The sequence below is a fragment of the Hypanus sabinus genome, chromosome 1, assembly GCF_030144855.1.
Source record: "Hypanus sabinus isolate sHypSab1 chromosome 1, sHypSab1.hap1, whole genome shotgun sequence".
Lineage (NCBI taxonomy): Eukaryota > Metazoa > Chordata > Chondrichthyes > Myliobatiformes > Dasyatidae > Hypanus > Hypanus sabinus.
In genome coordinates, this window is record NC_082706.1 from 206,476,300 (window position 1) to 206,493,450 (window position 17,151).

Consider the following 17,151-nt stretch of genomic DNA (forward strand, 5'->3'; position numbering starts at 1 on the left):
CTCAAGATTCAGGGGAGCAGATATAAAACTGAGATGAGGAGGAAACACGAGGAAATCTGCAGATGCTGGAAATTCAAACAACACACTGTTACGAACCCTGCAACTGGGTCACTTACCAGCAAAGATAGAGAGGTCCATTGAAGTCTGATGGTACTATTTTAACAGTATTTATTAGTAAAAATACACAAAAATAATATCAATGCAGATGTACAGATAATATACGTCATCAATACTAAATCTAAAAGTGCGGGTATAATAATAATCAATAAGAAATAAGCTCTATCGTTGTCTAGGGGATAATGTATTGTCCAATGGAAATATAAAAGTCACTCAGTTCATTCAGGCTGCAGCCTTTGGTTGGAGTCAAGAGAGATTTTTAGAAACTTGCCAGCTTTTCCTTTTTATGATTTCGATCCTTCGAGAGTTCCGTTGGTGTAGCCGGTCCTTTAGTTAAAGCCGTTCTTCCGTGGTAAGGCCCCAATCCCAGGCAACGGGAAAAGACGCACGCGAGTCCCCCACCGGCTGTCGCTATTAAACACTGTCACGGGATTTCTAGCGTTTCTCCTGGTGCGTCTAAAGGGGTTGCTCCCCAGACCCTCTTTTATCCTTACTCACGGGGTCTCAGATGTCAATCAGGTTGGGATGACGCAATCCCTCAACCAGCCCATTCTGGTCATCCCCTGAGGGCTTCAATGAATAGTACAGTACTCAATACACAATTCCGTCTCCAAGAGACAATAGCCGTTATCCGTGGCTTTGTCTTGCTGAGGCCAGGACACATTCCAAACCCTGTGTTTTCTGGACATCTCTCTCTCATTTACTGGGTCCCAGACCCGAATTACTAGCAATCTTGCGATTCTCAAGAAGGAGGGGGCTACTTTGTACCCTTCGACCCCTCAGAGTTGTGGCACATTCATAACACCCCTTTCCTTCAAAGCTTTTTTACCATCGGTTAAAAATTAATTAATACAGAGTCTTACAGGATTTTCAGAATCTAACATAATACAAAAGAGTTTTTTTTCACTACAGAGTAATACAGTTATACATTCCATTCAGCATCAAAACAGTTAATGATTACATTGTCACTTCCTTTAATATCTTAACATCTTGTACCTTAATAAAGTCTTGTAGCATCAGACTCCAATTTAATAACTACCTATTTTTATTCCTTTTCTTCAACAAACAAAAACTAAAGAGTTGTGATCTTAGCTTACAGGTATACTACAAAAGTTCATGCAAATACTAATCTTTATTTTACTTTCAAACTTAACAGTCAATCTTCCATGGGGTTGTCTTTATTATTCACATGCTTTGTCGAAATCCCTTAAAACCGGATCCGGTTAGTTAAAATGGCATCCCGTCAACCCTCGCCCCGTTTCCAGTTAACTCCCACGTGGTGAGCTTATGCACCAGTGTGGAATAGGTTTTTGCCTGCTCCTGTCATAGGAGTTATTTTATCAACAATGTGGTCCGAACTTAGACCATTTTCCGAATTTCCACACAATTCTTTAATTTTAAGCAAGTTGCTAGTTTTCTCTTCAGGACCCTTCATGCTATTAATTCTCAATTTAATATCTGCAAGCGATCCCTCTTTGTCCAAACAGCATTTCGAATTCTGCCTCTTCACAGCACACTCTTGAATAACAATAGCGTGTGGGGCACCTTTACATTCCAACTCAACCTGTAATTGATTCACAGGCACTATGTTACCAAGCCATTGTCTCTGTAGCCTGGTTGCTGCTTCTGACATCAATCCAGACTTTAAATTTTCTTCATTCAATTTAGGAACTACACTTTTCCCTTTTCCTTCAATAATAATATTCACCTCACCACCTTTTATCTCCTCACTAACGTTTAACACACCTTCGAACCCAAACAACTGGGAATTCTCACTTCCCACTAGTACCAAGGTTAACCCTTTCTTCACTGAACCAAGTCCATCTGACCCTCAAGAACTGCATTCCTTTTCAACTGAATCAAATACCTCAGACTTTTTCTGAGCTCCATTACTAGGTTCAGTACCACATGCATCCACATCTTGAACACACTCAAACAGGACATTTGCCTCTTCCAGGCTTTCAATACCCGTACCCTTTTCAAATTCTAAATTCCCCTGATCCTCCCAGTTACTCTCTGGGCAACTCCCTTCCAGAGTAAACTCAACCCCGCGGGCTGAAACAACCTCATCTGCCAACCCAGCAGACTTCTTCAAGGTAATGGCATCCTTTTCATCTAGGACTGCCCTCATTTCATTATCAGTAACACCTTTAGAATTTTCAACTTCAAACAGTTCTGCCAAACCAGACAGATCATCCATGTCCAACTCTGGACCTTTTAACAGCCTTATCTGTTTTTCATCTTTAATTTGGGCCTCTATAAATTTCCTCCTGGCTAAGGGCAGACTACCTCCTCTCCCTTACTTTCTTTCACTTTCCTATTCTCCGTTTTACCACCCTCTTGGTACAGGGTCGGTAAAAACGTCTTGGCCAAATTGATACTGGCCGGATTTAAACTGGTCTCGTTCTCAGCTGCCTTTCTCGACAGGCTGCGAGTGATCACACATGCAGGATAGATCTTGGAATCTAGGGGCAGGACCTCAACACTTACAGGCTGGCTCGTCAGCTTCATGGCTGACCAAACCTTACCACCGGCTAAATCATTACCAAGAAGGACGTCCGCGTCAGTTCTTGGGAATTCTGATCGCACCCCTATTTCAACTGGTCCAGATACCAGATCACAATCCAGAATGATCCTATGCAAGGGCACCATTTCTGTCCCTTTTCCTATTCCTCTCAAAGCTACCATTCCCGTCTTGCGACCAAAATCCAGTACCTTACTGCTAATCAATGACAGTTCAGCTCCCGTGTCTCTCCAGATCCGCACTGGAACTGGTGTGTCTCTCTCTCTCACAGACATGGTTCCTTTTGAAATACATTTCTCAGACCCTTCTCGTACTCTGTCTACCTGGGGCTCTCTCGTCAATTTACTGATCACCACAGCACATCCTATAGGGACTGCTGCTTTCCATTTTCCTGTCTCCTTCCTTGGAGCAAGGCACCTAGATGCAATATGTCCCCCCTTTCCACAATTAAAACAGGTCAAGCCAGGACCTCTCCTGCCGTCTTGCCTCTCCTCCTCAATCTTACCACTAGCTCCCGGCGGGATCTCTGCCTCAGCTGGCGGGCTTTCTCTACCGTTCCCACGGTCTCTCTGGTAACTTTTATTCGAGGAAAACTTTGTCTTGTGGGTTAGGGCATATTCATCTGCGAACCTAGCAAATTCGGAGATGGACTTATTCAGCTTCTCACTCAAATACATCCAGATATCATCCAAAACACAACCTTTAAATTCCTCAATCAGAATTAACTCACTGAGACGCCAAAAATCCTCTTCCACTATTTCTGCTGTACACCAACGATCCAAGAGCACACTCTTCTCATGGGCAAACTCGGTATACGTCTGATTCCACCCTCTCTTTAAATTTCTGAACTTTTGTCTATAGGCTTCAGGTACCAATTTGTAGGTCCGAAGAATGGCCTCCTTTACTTTCTCATAATTCTCAGACTCCTCCTCCTCCATGGACAACGCCGCATATGCCCGTTGTGCCTTCCCTTTTAACACACTTTGTAACAACGCCACCCACTGCTCTTTGGGCCACTTCTGTTTCACTGCCACCTTTTCAAAAAGCAAGAAATAACTATCAACATCCATCTCCTCGAACGGAGGTACTAACCTAAACTCCCGACTAACATTAAACCTCTCCTCTCGGTCTGACCCTTGAACTCTTCGCTCTTGCCTTAGCTTCTCCATGTCCAAGTCATGTTGCCTCTGTTTCTCCGCCTCCTCATACTCTGTCTCCTTCTCGGCTCTTTCCTTTTCTTTTTCAGCTGCTTCTAGCCGTTTTAACTGAATTTCATGCTCCCTTTGTTTCTCAGCTCTTTCCTGCTCCTTTTTCACCTCTAACTCCTTTAGCTGGAGCTCATGCTCCCATTGCTTCTCGGCCCTTTTTCCTTCTCAGCTGCTTCCAGCTGCTCAATTTCATGTTCCAACCTTAATTTCTCCAACTCTAACTGAGTCATTCCACTAGCTGGTACCTTTTCAGGGATATTTTCCAATACCTCAGCAGAAAACACATTCTTCACAATATAATACTGAGTTATGGCCCTTCGCACCTCCCGCTTTTTCATTGACAACCTCACCTCTGCGAGGTTTAATCCTTTCGCAATATTTAACAATTCCGACTTTGTGGCCGCCTCTAGCGCCTCCAGAGTTGGGTTTTCTATAAGTTCATCCACGTCCATCTTTGCTGGTTTCCCGTCTGGCTACCCGCGTAACCAGATCCAAGTTTGGACTTACAAGCCTGATTCACTGGCTCTCCAATTTGTTATCAAATCCCGAGACGAGATCCCCAAGTTGTTACGAACCCCGTAACTGAGTCACTCACCAGCAAAGATAGAGAGGTCCGTTGAAGTCTGATGATACTATTTTTAACAGTATTTATTAGTAAAAATACACAAAAATAATATCAATGCAGACATACAGATAATATACGTCGTCAATACTAAATCTAAAAGTGCGGGTATAATAATAATCAATAAGAAATAAGCTCTATCGTTGTCTAGGGGATAATGTATTGTCCGATGGAAATATAAAAGTCACTCAGTTCATTCAGGCTGCAGCCTTTGGTTGGAGTCAAGAGAGATTTTTAGAAACTTGCCAGCTTTTCCTTTTTATGATTTCGATCCTTCGAGAGTTCCGTTGGTGTAGCCGGTCCTTTAGCTAAGCCATTCTTCCGTGGTAAGGCCCCAATCCCAGGCAACGGGAAAAGACGCACGCGAGTCCCCCACCGGCTGTCGCTATTAAACACTGTCACGGGATTTTTAGCGTTTCTCCTGGTGCGTCTAAAGGGGTTGCTCCCCAGACCCTCTTTTATCCTTACTCACGGGGTCTCAGATGTCAATCAGGTTGGGATGATGCAATCCCTCAACCAGCCCATTCTGGTCATCCCCTGAGGGCTTCAATGAATAGTACAGTACTCAATACACAATTCCGTCTCCAAGAGACAATAGCCGTTATCCGTGGCTTTGTCTTGCTGAGGCCAGGACACATTCCAAACCCTGTGTATTCTGGACATCTCTCTCTCATTTACTGGGTCCCAGACCCGAATTACTAGCGATCTTGCGATTCTCAAGAAGGAGGGGGCTACTTTGTACCCTTCGACCCCTCAGGGTTGTGGCACATTCGTAACAACACACTAAATGCTGGTGGAACACAGCAGGCCAGGCAGCATCTATAAGGGGAAGCGCTGTCGACGTTTCGGGCCAAGACCCTTCGTCAGGACTAACTGAAAGGAAAGATAGTAAGAGATTTGAAAGTAGTGGGGGGAGGGGGAAATGCAAAATGATAGGAGAAGACGGAGGGGGTGGGATGAAGATAGGAGCTGGAAAGGTGATTGGCAAAAGGGATACAAAGCTGGAGAAGGGAAAGGATCATGGGATGGGAGGCCTCAGGAGAAAGAAAGGGGGAGGGGAGCACCAGGGAGAGATGGAGAACAGGCAGAGTGATGGGCAGAGAGAGAGAAAAAAAACAAACAACTAAATATGTCAGGGATGGGGTAAGAAGTGGAGGAGGGGCATGAATGGAAGTTAGAGAAGTCAATGTTCATGCCATCAGGTTGGAGGCTACCCAGCCAGTATACAAGGTGTTGTTCCTTCAGCCTGAGTTTGGATTCATTTTGACAATAGAGGAGGCCATGGATAGACATATCAGAATGGGAATTAAAATGTGCGGCCACTGGGAGATCCTGCTTTCTCTGGCAGACCAAGCGTAGGTGTTCAGCGAAACGGTCTCCCAGTCCGCGTCGGGTCTCACCAATATATAAACGGCCACACCGGGAGCACCGGACGCAGTATACCACACCAGCCGACTCACAGGTGAAGTGTCGCCTCACCTGGAAGGACTGTCTGGGGCCCTGAATGGTGGTGAGGGAGGAAGTGTAAGGGCAGGTATAGCACTTGTTTCGCTTACAAGGATAAGTGCCAGGAGGGAGATCAGTGGGAAGGGATGGGGGGGACGAGTGGGCAAGGGAGTCGTGTAGGGAGCAATCCCTGCGAAAAGCAGGAAGGTGGGGGAGGAGGGAAAGATGTGCTTGGTAGTGGGATCCCGTTGGAGGTGGCGGAAGTTACGGAGAATTATACGTTGGACCTGGAGGCTGGTGGGGTGGTAGGTGAGGACAATGGGAACCCTATCCCAAGTGGGGTGAGGGCAGATGTGCGGGAAATGGGAGAGATGCATTTGAGAGCAGAGTTGATGGTGGAAGAAAAAGGAATTGTTTAAAAAAGGAAGATATCTCCTTTGTCCTGGAATGAAAAGCCTCATCCTGAGAGCAGATGTGACAGAGACGGAGGAATTGTGAGAAGGGGATAGCATTTTTGCAAGAGACAGGGTGGGAAGAGGAATAGTCCAGGTAGCTGTGAGAGTCTGTAAGCTTATACAGCTGTGAGGAGGAACTGCTTTTCCCAGAGAGTGGTGAATCTGTGGAATTCTCTGCCCAATGAAGCAGTGGAGGCTACCTCGGTAAATATATTTAAGACAAGGATGGATAGATTTTTGCATAGTGGGGGAATTAAGAGTTGTGGGGAAAAGGCAGGTAAGTGGAGATGAGTCCATGGCCAGATCAGCCATGATCTTATTGAATGGTGGAGCAAGCTCGATGGGCCAGATGGCCGACTCCTGATCCTATTTCTTAAGTTCTTATGTTCATTAAATTAATCACTAGCTTTTGTATTTAGTTCAGGATAATGAAGTGTTTTGGCATCTCCTGAGGCCAGGAAAGGCCTTCTTCCCCTTCACGACTTGTTGTGTTGTTGCTTGTGACGTTGTGTGTTGTTCTGCCGTGCATTGTGGCCATGCTATGTTGGTGCCAGGGTTTGTGGCGACACTTGCAGGCTACCCTGAGCACGTCCTTTGGTTGCGTTGGTTGTTAATGCGAACAACGCATTTCACTTTGATGTTCACATGATAAACAAATCTGAATCTTATCAGGCAGTAAAATTAAACTAACTAGGTTGTGTGAGCTAGAGCTTATGCTTTGGAGCAAAGGAGGATGAGAGGTGACTTGACCGAGATGTTCAAGATAATAAGAGACATAGATAGAATGGATAGCCAGAGATATTTCCCCCAGGGCAGAAATGGCTAATATCAAGGGGCATAACTTTAAGGTGACTGGATGAAGGTACAGGAGGGGTGTCAGGGGTAAGTATTTTTACACAGTGAATGGTGGGTGTGTGGAAGACCCTTCCGGGGTGGTGGTAGAGCCAGATACATTAGGGACATTTAAAAATCTCTTAGATAGGCACACGGATGATAGAAAAACAGAGTCATAACACAAGAGATTCTGCAAATCAGATAGTCAGACAACAAGGAGGGGAATAAACAGACGGCCTTTTGAGCTGGGACCCTTCATCAGGACTAGTCTATGTAGGAGGGAAGGGTTAGATTGATCTAATCACTGCAGGCCGAAGGACCTGTAACGTTCCATGTTCTATGACTTCTCGTGTCGAGCACACTCGATGGTTCTTCTCATCGGTGGCCAATGATACATCTCGTGTCACGGTCGGGTGTAAGATGCACCATCTGCGTGATGATTTTTGGTGTTAATAACGGTTCTGTTCTCACTTAACCAGACTCGAATCGCAAAGCGCAGCAGGAAACTTGTTGACTATGACTGTGCACGACATCACTTGGAGTCCTTGCAGCACTCGAGGAGAAGGGACGACAGCAAGCTGGTCAAGGTAGGGGATCTGAATGCAACGAGGCTTTTCGAAATGGCTTAGGTAAATACAACATTGAAACAATAACATACACACTGTCGAGTGTCGCCACAGACCACACTCCACAGTTACTCGTACATTGTGTTTTATAGGATTGCCTTTATACTATTGTGCTTTTCATGCTTCAGGTGTTTTCTATGTCACATTGGATCCAGAATAACATTTTGTTCTCCTTTACGAGGAATGACAATAAACTGTCTTGAATCTTGAAATGACAAATAGTGTACAAGCAAAAGACTTTGCTAAGCTTTATTTGTCACATGTAGTGAAGTGCCATCGTTGGTGTCAAACCGAATTAGGGAGGATTGTGCTGGGGAATGCCCGCAAGTGTCACCAAGTGCCAGCGTAGCATGCGCAAAACTTACCACCCCTTATCCCTACGACTTTGGGAGAAAACCAGAGCATCTGGAGGAAGATGTACAACTCCTTACTGACAGCAGTGGGAATTGAACCATGATCGGTGATCGCTGGCAGTGTAAAGTGATATGCCAACTACTGCACCACTGTGCCATGTCATAATGCCAGAGTGACCTCTGCACAGCAGCCAGCCGTGCAGTTGCCCATAATGTGCTCTGTGGGTAATGAAAGCTCATGAAACAGTTGTGTTTTCCCATAGTCTGCTCCCCAGAGAGTGGTGCTACTGCCAAGCCCAGTGTTGCTTTGACAGCCGAGGCAGTTCCTTCTATGAAAGGGCTCCACAACACTCTGATCAACCCCTTGGAAACTGCTCCTAGCAGCACTCTGGTGAAAAGAAAGCATTCTCAAATGGCATGCAGCCAACAAGGTCCAATAGCTCTTGGTCAACAAGTGATCTTTCGAGAGGGTGAACCATTGCAAGGCATCAGGCCCTGATGGTACACCTGGTAGGGCTCTGAAAACCAGTGCCAACCAACTGGCAGAGGGTGTTCAAGGACACCTTCAATCCCTCATTGGATCAATTGGAGGTTCCCACCTGCTTCAAAAGGGCAACAATCATACCAGCTCTCAAGAAGAGCAGGGTGAGCTGCCTCAGTGACTATCACCCAGTGGCACTCACATTGACTGTGATGAAGTGCATTTGAGAGGTTGGTCATGGCCAGATTCAACTCCTGTCTCTGCAAGGACCTGGACCCGCTGCAATTTGCCGATCGCCACAATAGGTCTACAGCAGATACAATCTCAGCGTCTCTCCACTTGGCCTTGGATCACCTGGACAATAGTAATACCTACGACAAGCTGCAGTTTATTGATTACAGCTCAGAATTTCAACACAATCATAATGTATGATTAAGTATTCTTGTTCATTTAAATAATTCATTATGGGTTATATGTAAAAATCGGTGAATCCAGCTACGTGAGATGTGTGCACACCTCACTTAAAGTTAGACTCACATTCCTGGATGCCCGCATCTTTCTTTGAATTAGTTTAATGTTTTGAAGTGAAAAAACGTAAGTTCTAATCAACAAGCTCCAAAACTTGGGCCTCTGCACCTCCGTCTACAATTGGATCTTTGACTTCCTCACCGGGAGACCACAGTCCGTGCAGATTGGAAATAACGTCTCCTCCTCACTGGCAATCAACACTGGTGCACATCAGGGATGTATTCTTAGCTCTCTGCTCTATTCTCTCTACACCCATGACTGTGTGGCTAGGCGCAGTTCAAACACTATCTATAAATTTGCTGATGACACAACTACTATTGGCAGAATTTCAGATCATGATGAGGAGGTGTACAGGAGTGAGAAAGATCAGCTGGATGAGTGGTGTCACAGAAACAACTTTGCTCTCAATTTCAGTTATTGCTTGCGGGCTCCTGGATGGGGATGATTCTCATCGAGGGATCAGAAATGGAAAGGGTCACCAGTTTCAATTTCCTGGGTGTCAACATCTCTGAGGATCTATCCTGGGCCCAACATACCGATGCAATTTCAAAGAAAGCATGACATAAGGAGTTTGAAGAGAATTGGTATGTCAGCAAAGATGCACAAATTCTTACAGATGTACTGCAGAGAGCATTCTAACTGGTTGCATCAACTTCTGGTGTGGACAGGATCGGAAAAAGATGCAGGAAGTTGTAAACTCAGCCAGCTCCATGAGGGGTACTAGCCTCCCCAGCATTCAGGACGCCTTCAAAAGGAAATGCTTCAAAAAGGCGGCATTCTTCGTTAAGGACCTCCATTATTCAAGATATGGACTCTTCTCATTGCTACCATCAGCGAGGAAATACAGGAGCCTGAACACACGTGCTCAATGATTCAGGAACAACTCCTTTCCCTCCAACATCCTATTTTTGAATGGACAATGAACCCATCCACACCACCTCCACCATCGATCTCCACCAAACGCCGCTGACCCTCGAATCCTCGGATTCCAGTATCCGCCGTCCGGTGGTCTACCAGCTCTCTCCACATGCGTCCTTCCTCTACCTCTCTCCTCGATAAAAACAATAACATTTCTCCCTTTGGATAACCACCTGTTATCTCTAGTTATAACCAAACATCACTGCTACAGAGAAACCATTACCTCAGCAGTTAACATTATAGAGAAACAATTACAGTAGTTTTTATTAATATATATTGTGATCTACTGCTGCCGCAAAACAACAAATTCCACAACATATGCTGGGGATGTTAAACTATTTCTGATCTGATCCTTGGCAGCCAAACAAATGGATTGTAAATTCTACATCCGTAGCGTGGGCTTTGGCCAAGACTCTGAACGGTGCTCCCAATGAAGGTCACCAGCATTGCCCCAGTGATGGAGGTGAAACACGTTCCCCTCATATCCGTGTCCAGCAAAGGATGGTCAGTTCTTGGTGCTAGTGTGAAAGATTAATGATTAACTTTATTTGTCACATGTACATCAAAATATCACAGAAACATAAAAAACATACAGCACAATACAGGCCCTTCTGCCCACAAAGCTGTGCTGACCACGTCCCTACCTTAGAACTATCTAGGCTTTATCCATAGCCTTCTATTTTTCTAAGCTCCATGTACCACCCGGGAGCCTCTTAAAAGATCCTATCGTTTCTGCTTCCACCACCACCGCCAGCAACCCATTCCACGCACTCACCACTCTCTGCATAAAAAACTTACCCCTGACATCTCCTCTGTACCTACTACCAAGCACCTTAAAACTGTGCCCTCTCATGTTAGCCATTTCAGCCCTGGGAAAAAGCCTCTGACTATCCACACGATCAATGCCTCTCATCATCTTGTACACCTCTATCAGGTCACCTCTCATCCTCCGTTGCTCCAAGGAGAAAAGGCCGAGTTCATTCAACCTATTCTCATAAGGCATGCTCCCCAATCCAAGCAACATTCTTGTAAATCTCCTCTGTACCCTTTCTATAGTTTTCACATCCTTCCTGTAGTGAGGCGACCAGAACAGAACAGAAGTGGGGTCTGACCAGGGTCCTATATAACTGTAACATTACCTCTCAGTTCTTAAACTCAATCCCACGATTGATGAAGGCCAATGCACCGTATGCCTTCTTAACCACAGATTCAACCTGTGTAGCAGCTTTGAGTGTCATGTGGACTCGGACCCGAAGATCCCTCTGATCCTCCACACTTCCAACAGTCCTACCATTAATGCTATAATTTGCCATCATATTTGACCTACCAAAATGAATCACCTCACAGTTATCTGGGTTGAACTCCATCTGCCACTTCTCAGCCCAGTTTTGCATCCTATCAATGTCCCGCTGTAACCTCTGACAGCCCTCCACACTATCCACAACACTCCCATCCTTTGTGTCATCAGCAAATTTATTAACCCATCCCTCCACTTCCTTATCCAGGTCATTTGTAAAAACCACGAAGAGTAAGGTTACCAGAACAGATCCCTGAGGCACACCACTGGTCACCGACCTCCATGCAGAATATGACCCATCTACAACCACTCTTTGCCTTCTGTGGGCAAGCCAGTTCTGGATCCACAAAGCAACATCCCCTTGCATCCCATGCCTCCTTACTTTCTCAATAAGCCTTGCATGGGGTACCATATCAAATACCTTGCTGAAATCCATGTACACTAAATATATCAAAACATGTTGTGAAATGCATGGTTTGTGTTAATGACCAGCACGGTCTGAAGGCAGCTTGCAACGTCGCCATGCTTCCAGCACCAACATAACAGACGCACAACCTGCTAACCTTTACCCACGTGTCTTTGGAATGTGGGAGAAAACCAGAGCACCCGGATGAATCCAGGCGGTCATGGGGAGAATGTACAAACTCCTTACAAATAGTGGAGGGAATTGAATCCCGATCGGTGACGGCAGGCACTGTAAAGCATTTGCGCTACCGCTATGCTACCGTGTCATATTTTTGTGACGGGGTGACTTCTGTACGTAGTCAACGACGAAGACCCCTACAATGTGCTCTGTTTGCAGTGCATGCTCTTTAAAGTGTTTTCAGTTAATCTGTGCTCAGGATGATGGTGTCAGAGTTGGCTTCCTTTCTTCAGCTCTCCTGAGTGTCGTAATCAGTTCAAACAAGTAGGCTATCTGGCATATCAAGCCTGCTCCACCATTTAATCAGATCATGGCTGATCTGGCTGTGGACTCAGTTCCACACTTCTCTGGGCAGAGAACTCCACAGATTCACTTCTCTCTGGGCAATTGTCCTCTGCAGTTTCTCCTCATCTTCATCCTAAATCAATTTCCCTGAATTCTGTCCTGTTTAAAGTCAAAGTACATTTATTATTGAGGTTCACCTCCTTGCAGGCAGCCACAAAACAAAGAAACCCGAAAGAACCCATTTTAAAAAGACCATCAAGCACCCAATGTGCAGAGGAAACAAATCATGTAAACAATAAAAATAAGCAAATAATGAAGGTGATTCTAAGCCACGAAGCCAGTCACAGCCGATCCGGAAGCCCATTAACTGCGGGCCACATTCCCAGTTCAGCGCAGAGACAAATAAACCTCATGGATTAGCGAGTTGGAAAGGCCCATCCCTCGCCTCCAGCCCTGACACCCCAACCTTTTCAATCTGACCCGGTGCTTAAATTGGCCAAACTTTGGCTCATTCCTCATTCTCAGTCCAGGGCCCTACCCCTTTGATACAGTCTTGGGCCGCCTCAACTCTGCCTCGCCTCACATCTGCTGCTTCGAATTGGCTCCAAGTCTGCTCCTGCAATGCCCATATATTGGCTCATTCCATGTTCTTGGGACCAGGCCCCGTGGCCTCGATTCGGCCTATAACTACCACGCCGCAACCACCCTGCACCTTCAAGACTTCAGTTCACACTGCAAAATGCCAGATCGTACAGGCGGTTCAAAAGCTCGACTCCAGAAGGGAAGGGACAGCCTATTGAATGGAGTGATAATTTACTGGAAGAAGCGCAAGTAATAAAGTCGCTAGAAGTTTTGTTTGTTGCCATCAAGTCATCACTGTGTCTCACCAGAGAAAAATTCATGCAGAGGGCAATTGCACTATTATCCTCTGAAGCTAGAGGGAGCTCTTATTGGTCAACACAGAGGTTGGGAGGTCTCGGCATTCATGTTTCTAATAACGTTTGCCAAAGCAATTTCTGCTGTGGAGGCCAAGTGCAGGTGGGTAGGTTCTTGATTAGTTGATATGTCATAGGTTACAGGGAGAAAACAGGAGAGGGGGATAATAAATCAGCCATGATGGAATGGCAGAGCAGACTTGATGGGCTGAATGGCCTAATTCTACTCCTATATCTTATTGTCTTAAAAATAAATCACCAACTCTTGATTTCTTCTGCTTTTAGGCAGAAGAGGAGTTTCAAAAGGCTCAGAAAGTCTTCGAAGAATTAAATACAGATTTACAGGATGAATTACCATCCTTGTGGTCAAGGTATTCAATTTTATTCTCTGATATATCTTGTTATCTAAAAACATGTCTTTACTCTCTGATTTGCACATTATCACATTCAAAGAGAATTGTAAATAGTCGTTATTTTAATCACAGCATTTATTTGTTATGTGCTGTGTTGTATGACATGGGCGATCACGGTCTCTCCATGACCATGACTGTTCTCAGACAATTTTTCTACAGAAATGGTTTACCATTGCCTTCTTCTGGGCAGTGTCTTTACAAGATGGGTGCCCCAGCCATTATCAATACTTCATCAGAGATTGTCAGCCGGGCGTAAGTGAACAGCTACTTTGGATCTGTCTTCACAAGGGAAGGCACAGACAATCTCCCAGATGTAACAGTGGCCAGAGGACCTAGGGTAATGGAGGAACTGAAGGAAATTCACATTAGGCAGAAAAAGGTTTTGGGTAGACTGATAGGACTGAAGGCTGATAAATCCCCAGGGCCTGATGGTCTGCATCCTAGGGTGCTTAAGGAGGTGACTCTAGAAATCGTGGACACATTGGTAATCATTTTCCAATGTTCTATAGATTCAGGATCAGTTCCTGAGGATTGGAAGGTAGCTAATGTTATCCCACTTTTTAAGAAGAGGGAGAGAGAAAACAGGGAATTATAGACCAGTTAGCCTGACATCAGTGGTGGGGAAGATGCTGGAGTCAATTATAAAAGATGAAATAGCGGCACATTTGGATAGCAGTAACAGGATTGGTCCAAGTCAGCATGGATTTACGAAGGGGAAATCATGCTTGACTAATCTCCTGGAATTTTTTGAGGATGTAACTATGAAAATGGACAAGGGAGAGCCAGTGGATGTAGTGTACCTGGACTTCCAGAAAGCCTTTGATAAGGTCCCACATAGGAGATTAGTGGGCAAAATTAGAGCCCATGGTATTGGGGATAGGGTACTAACATGGATAGAAAATTGTTTGGCAGACAGGAAACAAAGAGTAGCGATTAACGGATCCTTTTCAGAATGGCAGGCAGTGACTAGTGGGGTACCGCAGGCCTTGGTGCTGGGACCGCAGCTATTTATGATATACGTTAATGATTTAGATGAAGGGATTAAAAGTAACATTAGCAAATTTGCAGATGACACAAAGCTGGGTGGCAATATGAAATATGAGGACGTTAGGAGAATGCAGGGTGACTTGGACAGGTTGGGTGAGTGGGCAGATGCAGTTTAATGTGGATAAATGTGAGGTTATCCACTTTGGTGGCAAGAACAGGAAGGCTGATTACTATCTGAATGGTGTCAAGTTAGGAAAAGGGGAAGTACAATGAGATCTAGGTGTCCTTGTTCATCAGTCACTGAAAGTAAGTATGCAGGTACAGCAGGCAGTGAAGAAAGCCAATGGCCTGTTGGCCTTCATAACAAGGGGAGTTGAGTATAGGAGCAAAGAGGTCCTTCTGCAGTTGTACAGGGCCCTGGTGAGACCACACCTGGAGTATTGTGTTCAGTTTTGGTCTCCAAATTTGAGGAAGGACATTCTTGCTATTGAGGGAGTGCAGCGAAGGTTCATAAGGTTGATTCCCGGGATGGCGGGACTGTCAAATGTTGAAAGATTGGAGCGACTGGGCTTGTATACACTGGAATTTAGAAGGATGAAAGGGGATCTGATTGAAACATATAAGATTATTAAGGGAATAGACACGCTAGAGGCAGGAAACATGTTCCCGATGTTGGGGGAGTTCAGAACCAAAGGCCACAGTTTAAGAATAAGGGGTAAGCTATTTAGAACGGAGTTGAGGAAAAACTTTTTCACCCAGAGAGTTGTGGATCTATGGAATGCTCTGCCTCAGAAGGCAGTGGAGGCCAATTCTCTGGATGCTTTCAAGAAAGAGTTAGATAGAGCTCTTAAAGATAGCGGAGTCAAGGGATATGGGGAGAAGGCAGGAATGGGGTACTGATTGTGGATGATCAGCCATGATCACATTGAATGGCGGTGCTGGCTCGAAGGGCCGAATGGCCTACTCCTGCACCTATTCTCTATTGTCAGTGGTCGCATTACGAAGACGTGATATGCACCAGCTGCTCTGATGGCTTCACGTGACCCTGATCAGGGGGCTAAATAGGTTGTACACCTTGCCCAAGGGTGATCTGCAGGGTAGTGGAGGGAGGGAGTGCCTTACACCTCCTTTGGTAGAGATGTATCTTCACCCCACAACCACCCATTTCACGGTAGAGCAGGTGAAAATCGCACTATTTGATTTTAAACAGCACGATGGTTGGTGAGTGACCTCGACTGTTGTTTTCCATAACACCATTCAGACTGCTTTCAAAATTCCCAAGGAGTGGGAAGAGGTGCAGTTACGCACATTCTTATTTATACAGTGTTAATGGTCACAGCCAGGTTGTGGTGGGAAGGTGCCAAGCACGATCTCACAAACAGTCCTTTGCTAATTAGGCAGAGGAGGATGTGTCTGAGACACCTTTGAGTGGATGCAGGTGATCATGGGTAAGGTGTAGAGAAACTATTAGCATTCATTTCACAAAGACTAGAATATTAAAGCAAGGATGTGATGCTGAGGCTTTGGAAGGCATTGATCAGAATGCACTTGGAGTATTGTGACCAGCTTTAACATAGAAGCATAGAAAACCTACAGCACAATACAGGCCCTTTGGCCCACAAAGGGCTTACCTATAGCCCTCTATTTTTCTTAACCACTTGGCGTGTGGCCAGGTGGTTAAGGCGTTCATCTAGTGATCTGGAGGTCGCTAGTTTGAGCCTTGGCTGAGGCTTACGTGTGTGTCCTTGAGCAAGGCACTTAACCACACATTGCTCCGCGACTACACCAGTGCCAAGCTGTATGGGTCATAATGCCCTTCCCTTGGACAACATCGGTGGCATCAACATCAAACTTGTAGCTTGGGCAATTGCCGTCTTCCATAAAAAAAACCTTGCCCAGACTTGCGTCCTGGAAATTTTCCAAGGTACAAATCCATGGTCTATCAAGACTAAAGGAGGCCTACTATATATGCACAGAGAGGAGACAGTAAACTTGAACTTGAGCAGGTGAATTATGAGTAAGTGGTTTTCACAGATTATTTGTTTTCTCCCTCACAGCCGAGTTGGTTTCTATGTCAACACATTCAGAAACATCACCTGCATAGAGTCTAAATTCCACAAGGAGGTCGCAGTGGTGAGTATGCATGACCCAACACCCACTGAAGGTGTCTTTAGCAGTGAACTTCATAATGTCACCTCAATGTATATCGAGTGATTGTTTATACAGCACTTATGGTGGGTGAATGAGAGTAATGAAAATAACTATGGATTCACAAATGATTCTGCAGAGACAACACACGCACACACACGCGCGCACACGCGCACACACGCGCACACACACACACACACACACACACACACACACACGCGCACACATGCACACACACACACACACACACACACACACACACACACACACACGTGCACACATGCACACACACACACACACACACACACACACACACACACACACACATACA

At 45.3% G+C, this 17,151-nt stretch overlaps 1 protein-coding gene across 1 annotated transcript in view; it reads left to right on the top strand.

The window, feature by feature from the left end:
• The window catches only part of amph (amphiphysin), a 221,267-nt gene that overhangs the window by 105,057 nt on the left and 99,059 nt on the right, over window positions 1–17,151 (top strand). The window contains exons 8-10 of the mRNA XM_059993715.1: window positions 7,686–7,793; window positions 13,558–13,643; window positions 16,730–16,805. Coding sequence (XP_059849698.1) covers window positions 7,686–7,793; window positions 13,558–13,643; window positions 16,730–16,805 — 270 coding nt within the window. The remainder of the gene's footprint in view (window positions 1–7,685; window positions 7,794–13,557; window positions 13,644–16,729; window positions 16,806–17,151) is intronic.